Source organism: Oncorhynchus nerka, linkage group LG5 (assembly GCF_034236695.1).
Source record: "Oncorhynchus nerka isolate Pitt River linkage group LG5, Oner_Uvic_2.0, whole genome shotgun sequence".
NCBI lineage: Eukaryota > Metazoa > Chordata > Actinopteri > Salmoniformes > Salmonidae > Oncorhynchus > Oncorhynchus nerka.
In genome coordinates, this window is record NC_088400.1 from 61,507,841 (window position 1) to 61,520,540 (window position 12,700).

The 12,700-nt window shown below is 46.3% G+C and overlaps 1 protein-coding gene across 1 annotated transcript; it reads left to right on the forward strand.

The window, feature by feature from the left end:
• The first annotated feature begins 598 nt into the window (after positions 1-598).
• Positions 599-8,629, forward strand: LOC115129777 (uncharacterized). The gene is made up of 2 exons (XM_029660488.2): positions 599-910; positions 4,709-8,629. The coding sequence occupies exon 2, from the start codon at positions 4,775-4,777 to the stop codon at positions 7,307-7,309; it is 2,535 nt and encodes an 844-aa protein (XP_029516348.1). The 5' UTR covers positions 599-910; positions 4,709-4,774; the 3' UTR covers positions 7,310-8,629.
• The last annotated feature ends 4,071 nt before the right edge of the window (positions 8,630-12,700 follow it).

Genomic DNA, 12,700 nt, shown 5'->3' on the forward strand with positions numbered 1-12,700 from the left:
CGGCTAATTTTGGTTGTTTGACAAAGTTAGTGGCACAATTACCCTAGCTAGCTACAGCAGCTAACATGAAAACACACTCTCATTCCTTAGCAGCGGAGTTAGCAAACATTTTTCTCAAAACATTCCAATTCGGAGCGCAATAGCAAAATACGATCGGTTTCAAAAAAGGGGACTCCAAATGCTTCTGTCAGGTTTTCAATTAGCTTGATTGTTTTAAAATCGATATAAACAATGTAGCTAAGTTGCTCAAGTCAAGGGGAGTTATGCAAATTGCTCAATTACACCCACAGTGCGAAAGCAAACCAACCCAAACAGATCTATATGGGCTCACAGATATCATCAATATCAGAACAGCAGTAGCAAGTCACACAAATGATCCTGCCTTTGCTATCTGCTGACATCTAGTGGTTAGAACGTGCAAGGGAAATTGTGTTCCACCTGTGATCTCTAAATCTATTTGACTAAGATTGTGCAGCGCCTCCAACATAACGCATCATCATGATGCAGCCTATTTACCTTTTGACAAGTTATGACCTTGCAAGGACATGGGATGGTTGACTGTGGCAATCTGCTTTATAGCGAAACCCACAGTGCAGAGATTTTAAATGGGATGGGGCTAGTTTACATCTTGTCATGTGATCTGTATTATGCTAGGGAACTTGAATTTGACCAAGATACGGGTTTGAAATGGGTTTGACAGAGAGTTTGTGTGCATGAGAGAAATTGACAGTGTAAGGGAATGTAGAACTATTTTGAAGAGTGAAGAATGGGGAGAAAGAAAGAAAGAGGGATAGCGGGAAAGGGGCTGAAGGGGGTGTGACGGAGAGGTGTGGACGGGACAGAGGAAGGACGTGACACTGTAGGACGCGGCACAGAGAGCAGTGGAGGAAAAGGAGTGCACCTGGCCCAGGTAAGATCCTTTCTGCTCCATTTAATGAAGGCTAATCGAACAAATAACAAAATACAGGAAGTACTATAACTTTGCATTTAATTGATCTTTATTTAACTAGGCAAGTCAGTTAAGAACAAATTCTTATTTTCCTATTTGCATGAATAGGTTTGCACAAGTACTGTGCCCGATATGTCAATGAACTCTTGACAGATTTCTTTGTGCTATAAATTGAAATTGATTTGACTGTAAGTTAACTGTAATGTTTTGGTATTGTAATGTCGACCTTGTCCTTGATTAGCGTTTTAAGTAAACCTATAAGGATCTTTTGGGGGATCTTTTAAAGAGGTATTTCTGACATACAGCATTTTGCCAGTTATCATACTTATACATGTTGATCACTTGATGCTGGTGAAGGTGTCCTCAATAGGAATGTTATCGTTACATTTTTCCACTCACCACCTCAGCTAGTGCCATGCAGGTCCCTGGGTAACTTAGCAACCAGGGTCTCTCATTCAACATTTAACTGGGTAATGTGAGAGGGGACCGGTAGCTGCACTCCAACAAAGTGACTGTTATTTTTTTCACACGGACACAAAGGCCTATTTTCCCACATTCCATCAAACAAGTACGCGTCTGTACACCTGTCAGTTCTTCTTTGGACTCGTTATATTCAGCAAAATGTGAATTGGGAGGGAAGTTTCTCTTTTCAAATGTGTTTATTTTTCCCTGTGATGTTTTGTTCTTTTAAATATATTTTATTCCAATTGCGTGTTCTGAATGGGTCAATTTGGTTATTTTATTACACAGGTTGTTTTTACACGGGTTATCTGTTCTTACACAGGTTATCTGTTCTTACACGGGTTATCTGTTCTTACACGGGTTATCTGTTTTTACACGGGTTATCTGTTCTTACACGGGTTATCTGTTTTTACACGGGCTATCTGTTTTTACACGGGTTATCTGTTTTTACACGGGTTATCTGTTTTTACATGGGTTATCTGTTTTTACACTGGTTATCTGTTTTTACACAGGTTATCTGTTTTTACAAAGGTTATCTGTTTTTACAAAGGTTATCTGTTTTTACAAAGGTTATCTGTTTTTACACGGGTTATCTGTTTTTACAAAGGTTATCTGTTTTTACACTGGTTATCTGTTTTTACAAAGGTTATCTGTTTTTACACGGGTTATCTGTTTTTACACTGGTTATCTGTTTTTACAAAGGTTATCTGTTTTTACAAAGGTTATCTGTTTTTACACTGGTTATCTGTTTTTACAAAGGTTATCTGTTTTTACACGGGTTATCTGTTTTTACAAAGGTTATCTGTTTTTACAAAGGTTATCTGTTTTTACACGGGTTATCTGTTTTTACAAAGGTTATCTGTTTTTACACTGGTTATCTGTTTTTACAAAGGTTATCTGTTTTTACACGGGTTATCTGTTTTTACAAAGGTTATCTGTTTTTACACGGGTTATCTGTTTTAACACGGGTTATCTGTTTTTACAGAGGTCATCTGTTTTTACACGGGTTATCTGTCCTAGATAAATACAAAAGAGAATGAAGATGCATCATGGGATTGTCTATTCACTACATGAGAAACTGTGTTTTTACCCATTCACACTCTGAGGTCACATGTTTCCAGGGGGACCTTATTGTGCAGGGCACTGAGGTAAACTGATACCCCACTCTTTCATCCTAGAAAAAGCCCTGTTGTTTTGCTTCTGGGGCTGAAAGGTTTCTCTGACTAGGGCTTCATACTTAGCCTACAGTGCTGTGAAAAAGCATTTGCCCCCTTTCTGATTTTCTCTATGTTTGCATATTTTCTATAATGAATGTTATCAGATCTTCAACCAAAACCTAATATTATATTAAGGGAACTTGAGTTTACAAATAACACAAAAAAATGATAGTTATTTAATTTAATTAACAAAGTTATATAACACCAATTACCAGTGTGAAAAAGTAATTGTCCCCTTACACCCAATAACTGGTTGTGCCACCTTTTAGCTGTGATGATTGCAACCAAACGCTTCCTGTAGTTGTTGATCAGTCTCTCACATCACTGTGGAGGAATTTTGGCCCATTGCTTTAACTCAGCGACACTTCTGTGTTTTCAAGCATAAACTGCTCGTTTCAAGTCCTGCCACAACATCTCAATTGGGATTAGGTCTGGACTTTGACTAGTCCATTCCAAAACTTCAAATGTTTAGCTTTTTAGACATTTTCATGTAGACTTGATTGTGTGTTTTGGATCATTGTCTTGCTGCATGACCCAGCTGCACTTCAGCTTCAGCTCACAGACGGATGGCCTGACATTCTCCTGTAGAATTCTCTGATACAGAGCAGATTTCATGGTTCCTTCTATTAAGCCAAGTCATCCAGGTCCTGAGGCAGCAAAGCATCCCCAAACCATCAGACTACCACCACCACGCTTGACCGTTGGTTTTCGCCAGTAGTCCAAAACGTTGACTGAAGTTTGCCAAAAAAAGCGCCTGGAAGCACCTGGATGATCATCAAGACGCTTGGAAGAAATGTTCTATGGACAGATGATTCAAAAGTATACTTTTTGGACAACATGGGTCCCATTATGCCTGGCGAAAACCAAACACTGCATTCCACAGCAAGAACCTCATACCAACGGTCAAGCATGGTGGTGGTAGTCTGATGGTTTGGGGATGCTTTGCTGCCTCAGGACCTGGATGACTTGGCTTAATAGAAGGAACCATGAAATCTGCTCTGTATCAGAGAATTCTACAGGAGAATGTCAGGCCATCCGTCTGTGAGCTGAAACTGAAGTGCAGCTGGGTCATGCAGCAAGACAAAAATAGAGACAATCAGAAAGGGGGCAAATACTTGTTCACGGCTCTGTACATCCACACACACCATGCAGATTTTCAAAACGAGTTTCCTCTGACAGTGATATATAATGTACATAACGTCATTCTGGTAGCCTACGTCACACATTAGGCATCTGACATGATCTGCTGTCCCTTATAGGCACTTGATGTTTGTACTGAAAGACAGAGCTCAGTTTCAGTGCCTTGAGCAGATAAGCAGTGCTGTCCACATGTGGCGACAATAGTGGCCTGTGTTCCGATTGCAAACAACCATTTTGAGTCATTTAGTAATAAGTGAAACTCAGAGACAATGCTGGTCCCAAGGTGACCAGGGAAGCGCTGAGAGTTACAGCGGCCGAGAAGAAGACAGTGTCAATTGATCTTAGGATCTATATGTTGTATTCAGAGGTATCTGCTTGCACTGCTGCAGAACATAGTGTCTAACCTAAAGGTCTAAGAACATGGTGATGACATGGGAGTACACACGAGAATACTGAGAAACGGAGTACAGTTACAATGCCTTGTCTCAATTATCATAGGACCACCGGAATGTAACTGAAATAATGAAACCTAAGCACTTTCTAAGCCTGTCTTTCTTCTGCAGGTGAGTCCTAGACATTTGTTTTCTGTTCATTGTCAGAGCAGAAACATACACCTCTTTTTTGAGTCTGTTGTTCTTTGATTACCAAAGTGTCTGTCACTGTTTGAGTAAAGACGTGGTACAAATCACAGGAGGTTGGTGGCACCTTCATTGGGGAGGATGGGCTCGTGGTAATGGCTGGAGCAGAATTGGTGGAATGGTAGAACGGTTTCAATGTGTTTGAAACCATTCCATTTGCTCCGTTCCAGACTTTATTATGAGCCTCAGTATCCTCCACGGGTACAAATGTAGTCTTTCCTTGTCACTCAAATTTGAGTGAGTCAACCTTTTTCTTGCTGATCATTTGACAGAAATTCAACTATTTCACACTCTTTCCCCAGGATTCAACAGCAAGCTGAAGATTGAAACATACCAGACCAACAAGAAGATTCTCCAACTTTTCCTCCATGATGTTAATGAGTTCTCACTCCGAGAGAAAAGCCTCCTTCCCTGGCCTCTCAGTCCTGATGTCACCTACCGCCCTGTCACCCACCTCCCCCATACAGCGAGACCTAAACTCCCCCAGGGGGTCCATCTTCGCACCCCTATCCCTTACCGATCCACCCAGCTGGGTGACGCTGGCCCTCTGCAATGTAGAGCAGGGCGAGAAAGAGCTGCAGAGCCTTAGAGAACGACAGACGAGTGAGGTGGAGGAAATGAACCGAGAGCTTGACAACGCCATCATTGAGGCTCAGAGACAAGAGCGCCGACTGCTGGAGAAAGTTGAGCAGGACCACCGAGAAGCCCAGCGGCGCCTGGAGCAGGTGAAGAGGGAGAACGCTGCGGCGGTGCGGGTTGGACAGTCCCTGGTGGACCGGCAGCTCCACAAACTGGGCCAACTGAAGGAGCAGGTCCAGAGATGGGGTGGAAGCAGTGGGGGACCCAATAAGAACCAGCTTCAGAGGGGTGTGGCAGAAGTTACACAGCCTTGGGAAATCTCCCTCTCCTTAAAGAGGGTCACTTTTCAGCCCGGTACGCAGCTGAAGGACGTTAGGTTAGGGGAGGTACAAGTCCAGGATCAAAATCTGAACTACCCTATTGGTGTCTGCGGTGAAACAGGGAAGAAATGTGCTCTTCACTCAGGAGAGAGGAAGTTTGGAGACCGTGGATCATTTGAAGTTCGGAAGGACCTTTCATCCACATCAAATAGTGGGAGCATGCGTGTCGTCAGGAAGCTCCGCCTGTCCACCACAGACAAGGATGAGCCAAAGTCACCAGTCTCAAAGCCACCGCTCAGTCCCCGGCATCGAGGAGCATCTGAGTCATCTATGGATGAGGAGCTAGACACACATGGCCAGGACCTTTTCCTGGCTATCCCTCCAATCTCCAGCCAAGGGGAGTCGGAGGTAGACGAACCAGGCTGTGGACAAACTGGAATCAAGAAAAGCTCCATCGTCAAGTGTCAGAGAAAGCAAAGGACCCTGGTTCTCATCCCCAGCGAGGAACCCTCCTGCCCTCCAGAAGGCGGCAGATCTGAACATAGTGACCAACCACAGACCTCTCCCAAGACCAGCCGTGGAGAACCCCATCCCAGGTACAGCCTCCTGGACCTATCTTCAAGATGCGCGCGCTCACGTCGAAGCCTGTCACCCAGCAAATCCCCCCGTGGAACATCCACTAATGGGGGGAGTCCCCCATCCCCGGCTGGCAGTGATGACTGCTACAACTACATCACCAGCCCCTCTCCTAGTAACAATGTCTCCCTGAACCAGGAACACCGACGCGCCATGTCGATGGCGGACCTCTCCAGGAAGACCCGTCCTTTGATCAATGGGGGAAAGGGTGCTCACTTGGGATTTAAGAGAGACAACCACTCCTGTCTATCATCTGCCTCCTCAACCCTGGAGCAAGGGAATGGATCTGAGTCTGGCGGCAGAAGCCCCACAAGCTCGGATGAAAGAGAATCAAGATACCAGGGAAGGAGTGTAGGTTCTAACTGTGTGAGTCGATCTCTGTCCATGTCGGCTATTGACGCCGAAAGCCACCCTACAGCCAAGGAGAAACAATCAGACAATAGAAGGAGAGACAAACCAGAGCCAATCCTGAGAGACCTGGAGGAGGAAGCGGGTTCAAGTGCCTTTGAGTCAGCAAATCTGATCAAGCAGTTTGGAAAGCAGGGCTCAGGGCGCTCCGACTTCAACCTGCCCAGCGGGCTCCACGCCACTGTCAAAGGGCAGCTTTTTGTGGTGGACTGTGGAAACGCCCGAATTCAGGTGACCGACCTTCAGAAGTATGTTGTGCAGCAGGTGTCCCCTACTGGAACTGAGAGATCCGCCCGCATCTGCAACTACTTTGATGTGGCTGTGAACAACAAGGGCCTCATTGCGCTGACATGTGCTGCAGAGCGTGCCGTGTTGGTGTTCAGCCGTCATGGACGCCTCCTCCAGACCTTCGGGGGTAACATGATAGGATCCACCCATGAAGAGCTAGATGCACCAAGGGGAGTGACTGTCACCCGTCTGGATGAGTTCCTGGTGGCCGACATCAAGCGTGGAACTCTAACTGCCCTGATGCTGGACCCCAAGACAGGCGCCAGGCTGGAGCGCACCATAATCACAGGATTCCACAGGCCGTACCTGGTGGCTGCCTGCCTGACCTCTGGGCTGATGGCTGTGTCTGAGCGGGGTAATGAGACTGGCTGTGCGCCTTGCATCCGAGTGCTGGAACCTGGCTGGAACACCATCCGTGTCCTGGGGTTGTGCTCCGGCATGGGGCCCGTCCTGGCCTGCCCCTGGGGCCTCAGCATCGATAGTGATGGGGATGTCTTGGTGGCAGACTGGGGCAGGTTGCACCGCGTCCTGCTGTACCCTGCCAAGGGCCTAGGCTGGCCCCTTGTTACCCAGGGTCTGAGCAGCCCCCGAGGCCTGGCCCTGCTGCCAGAGGGCCAGCTAGTGGTGTCAGACAGCATGAACCACTGTATTAAGATCTACCAATACAAGTGAGACACTGGCGGGGTGAAGCTGTCAAGATGAGGATGGAAAGATGAAGATGATGAAGAAGTAGGCATTCCCTAGTCAACACCGATGCAGATTTCAGTAAATAACTACTTTGGCATAATCCTAGAGGATCCTGTCGAGAATTTCATGTTCTTCTAGAAAAAAGTGAATTCATAAGTCACAATGTAGGGTACAAATTGTGAAAGAAGACAGACTGTATAGAGTTGTGGAGAACAGTAGAGAAGGTTACATCTTTATTACCGCAGAGGAAAATTTCATTTGCAGCAAATGTTTTAGCTTGTTTTTTAATTTGCCCATTTTCTTAAATGTGATAATCATAGTTTGATAATGAACCAAATGAAAATGGTGAAGAATAGCTGTATATAGCAAAAATATTTTTAGCAGAAGCATAATTGTATTTTCATAGCTACTACAGTGTAGAGCAGCAGTGAATTATTTACACCGAATAACACAAAATTAAGGGTCCGTGCTGTCCGGAACCCTTGGGACATCCCTACCCCATAAATGTTTAAGGTAACGATTAAGGTCAGGGTTAGGTAAGGGTTATGGTTAAGGTTAGGGCTAGGGTAAGGGTAGAGGTTAAGGTTAAACTTAGGGTTAGGGTTTAGAGTAGGGATGTCCCAAGGATCCCGGATAGCACTGACCCAAAACTAAGGGTGGAACTTTGTATCTGTTATTAGAGTTCTAGGTATTTCAATGAAAATTCAAGACACATTTTAAATGGCTTGCTGTTTTATGAGTAGTTGATTACTCACAAAATAAACTAACTGTTCGCAAAATTGGCCATTTTATATAATGTGTAACAACAGGGTATGTGATGTTGCTGTAATTCCACCTCTGCCCTTACAAAAAAAAGATTGCCGTTTTGAAACTGCAGTAAAGTGCAGTAACTGCCGTCGATTGTGATATTTTGGACGCAGTAATTGCAAGATTACTGCAGTAAAAAGAAAATGGTATTTTGGACACAGTATTTGCAGCATACTGGGGTTATACTGCACTCTAACTACAGTTATACTACAGTGTACTGCAGTTACTGTACACTGCAGTCTGACTGCACATTTGTTTCATAAGGTTGAAGTCTGAAAGCTTTTGAAATGCTGTCTATCCCCAGTAGTTATGTTGTGAAACACAGTAATGTGTAATAGCCTACGCTATGGTAATGACTTGGAATTGAATACATTTATCATGAGACTGCCACCGCAAATATAATCAAATATACTGTGGATTTAATCACATTTGATGTGTATTGATTGTCAATTACATTGTAAATATTTCATTAAACTTTGGATTGGGTTTAAATCTTTATTGCAATGTACTCGTTCTTTATTTGGACTTGTTTCTTAGAAATCCAGTGTCTAAAGTTTCAAATGATAGAAGGACCCTTGCTTATCTTTGTTCTCTCACAGACTGTTGTTTATCTCCCTGTCTGACTCTGATTTCTGTGCTCCTACTTTATGAACTCACTTGTCCAAAGTCCTGGCTAAAAAGTGTGCCACTTGGAACCGAGAAATGATATTTCATCTGACCCAATGATGTTGGCCAAACCAGATTAATGTGTAACATCCCAACATGTTCAATATTTTACTTTTATCATAATATAATTTGCCATATAAACATATAGTTGGATTTATACTCTTTTTTTATGTGCTCATATTGATTGCGTTGTATTAGATGCATATTTAAAACAGTTTCCGCTAAATAATTGTTTTGCAACAGCAAGAAGTCCTACACTCCCCCTGCTCTTTCAGTAAACAGAGCACAGAACTACCCACACACAGAACTACCCACACTCCTACACACAGAACTACCCACAGAACTACCCACACACAGAACTACCCACACTCCTACACACAGAACTACCCACACTCCTACACACAGAACTACCCACAGAACTACCCACACACAGAACTACCCACACTCCTACACACAGAACTACCCACACTCCTACACACAGAACTACCCACACTCCTACACACAGAACTACACACAGAACTACCCACACTCCTACACACAGAACTACCCACAGAACTACACACAGAACTACCCACACTCCTACACACAGAACTACCCACAGAACTACACACAGAACTACCCACACTCCTACACACAGAACTACCCACAGAACTACACACAGAACTACCCACACTCCTACACACAGAACTACACACACTCCTACACACAGAACTACCCACACTCCTACACACAGAACTACACACAGAACTACCCACACTCCTACACACAGAACTACCCACAGAACTACACACAGAACTACCCACACTCCTACACACAGAACTACCCACAGAACTACACACATAACTACCCACACTCCTACACACAGAACTACCCACAGAACTACACACAGAACTACCCACACTCCTACACAGAACTACCCACACTCCTACACACAGAACTACCCACACTCCTACACACAGAACTACCCACAGAACTACCCACACACAGAACTACCCACACTCCTACACACAGAACTACCCACACTCCTACACACAGAACTACCCACACTCCTACACACAGAACTACCCACACTCCTAAACACAGAACTACCCACAGAACTACACACAGAACTACCCACACTCCTACACACAGAACTACCCACAGAACTACCCACAGAACTACACACAGAACTACCCACACTCCTACACACAGAACTACCCACAGAACTACACACAGAACTACCCACACTCCTACACACAGAACTACCCACACACAAAAGACACATAGGGAAATCCACCCCTCACAGGCAGATCCAGTGTAAACGGTCTGGTCAACTCCTGCTCAGGCACCTTTCTCAGCTCAGCTCTCTTCGGTACCTGGACCCAGAGGAGGACCGCTCAACGTGATGCTTCTCTCCTAAACACTCTGCCTGTGCTTGGTACTAGCACTCAGCTATGCTGCTCCAGCGTGAGTACTGCTGATCAACTGCTAAGCCTTTACATGTTAGTCATTTAGCAGACGCTATTTTCCAGAGCCACTTACAGGAGCAATTAGAGTTAAGTGCTTTGCTCAACAGCACATTGACAGATTTTTCACCCAGTCGGCTCGGGGATTTGAACCAGCGACCTTCGGTTACGCTCTGAACCTCTGGGCTACCAAAGTGGCATCCACGTTCAGTGTAGCCACAGCTAAATACACTGCCTCTAAATTACCTCTGTACTTGCTTTGTTGAACTGTGTCACGGTCATTTACATTACATTACATTTAAGTCATTTAGCAGACGCTCTTATCCAGAGCGACTTACAAATTGGTGCGTTCACCTTAAGACATCCAGTGGAACAGCCACTTTACAATAGTGCATCTAAATCTTTTAAGGGGGGGGGTGAGAAGGATTACTTTATCCTATCCTAGGTATTCCTGAAAGAGGTGGGGTTTCAGGTGTCTCCGGAAGGTGGTGATTGACTCCGCTGTCCTGGCGTCGTGAGGGAGTTTGTTCCACCATTGGGGGGCCAGAGCAGCGAACAGTTTTGACTGGGCTGCGCGGGAACTGTACTTCCTCAGTGGTAGGGAGGCGAGCAGGCCAGAGGTGGATGAACGCAGTGCCCTTGTTTGGGTGTAGGGCCTGATCAGAGCCTGGAGGTACTGAGGTGCCGTTCCCTCACAGCTCCGTAGGCAAGCACCATGGTCTTGTAGCGGATGCGAGCTTCAACTGGAAGCCAGTGGAGAGAGCGGAGGAGCGGGGTGACGTGAGAGAACTTGGGAAGGTTGAACACCAGACGGGCTGCGGCGTTCTGGATGAGTTGTAGGGGTTTAATGGCACAGGCAGGGAGCCCAGCCAACAGCGAGTTGCAGTAATCCAGACGGGAGATGACAAGTGCCTGGATTAGGACCTGCGCTGCTTCCTGTGTGAGGCAGGGTCGTACTCTGCGGATGTTGTAGAGCATGAACCTACAAGAACAGGCCACCGCCTTGATGTTAGTTGAGAACGACAGGGTGTTGTCCAGGATCACGCCAAGGTTCTTAGCGCTCTGGGAGTAGGACACAATGGAGTTGTCAACCGTGATGGCGAGATCATGGAATGGGCAGTCCTTCCCCGGGAGGAAGAGCAGCTCCGTCTTGCCGAGGTTCAGCTTGAGGTGGTGATCCGTCATCCACACTGATATGTCTGCCAGACATGCAGAGATGCGATTCGCCACCTGGTCATCAGAAGGGGAAAGGAGAAGATTAATTGTGTGTCGTCTGCATAGCAATGATAGGAGAGACCATGTGAGGTTATGACAGAGCCAAGTGACTTGGTGTATAGCGAGAATAGGAGAGGGCCTAGAACAGAGCCCTGGGGACGCCAGTGGTGAGAGCGCGTGGTGAGGAGACAGATTCTCGCCACGCCACCTGGTAGGAGCGACCTGTCAGGTAGGACGCAATCCAAGCGTGGGCCGCGCCGGAGATGCCCAACTCGGAGAGGGTGGAGAGGAGGATCTGATGGTTCACAGTATCGAAGGCAGCCGATAGGTCTAGAAGGATGAGAGCAGAGGAGAGAGAGTTAGCTTTAGCAGTGCGGAGGGCCTCCGTGATACAGAGAAGAGCAGTCTCAGTTGAATGACTAGTCTTGAAACCTGACTGATTTGGATCAAGAAGGTCATTCTGAGAGAGATAGCGGGAGAGCTGGCCAAGGACGGCACGTTCAAGAGTTTTGGAGAGAAAAGAAAGAAGGGATACTGGTCTGTAGTTGTTGACATCAGAGGGATCGAGTGTAGGTTTTTTCAGAAGGGGTGCAACTCTCGCTCTCTTGAAGACAGAAGGGACGTAGCCAGCGGTCAGGGATGAGTTGATGAGCGAGGTGAGGTAAGGGAGAAGGTCTCCGGAAATGGTCTGGAGAAGAGAGGAGGGAATAGGGTCAAGTGGGCAGGTTGTTGGGCGGCCAGCCGTCACAAGACGCGAGATTTCATCTGGAGAGAGAGGGGAGAAAGAGGTCAGAGCACAGGGTAGGGCAGTGTGAGCAGAACCAGCAGTGTCGTTTGACTTAGCAAACGAGGATCGGATGTCGTCGACCTTCTTTTCAAAATGGTTGACGAAGTCATCTGCAGAGAGGGAGGAGGGGGAGGGGGAGGAGGATTCAGGAGGGAGGAGAAGGTGGCAAAGAGCTTCCTAGGGTTAGAGGCAGATGCTTGGAATTTAGAGTGGTAGAAAGTGGCTTTAGCAGCAGAGACAGAAGAGGAAAATGTAGAGAGGAGGGAGTGAAAGGATGCCAGGTCCGCAGGGAGGCGGATTTTCCTCCATTTCCGCTCGGCTGCCCGGAGCCCTGTTCTGTGAGCTCGCAATGAGTCGTCGAGCCACGGAGCAGGAGGGAGGACCGAGCCGGCCTGGAGGATAGGGGACATAGAGAATCAAGGGATGCAGAAAGGGAGGAGAGGAGGGTTGAGGAGG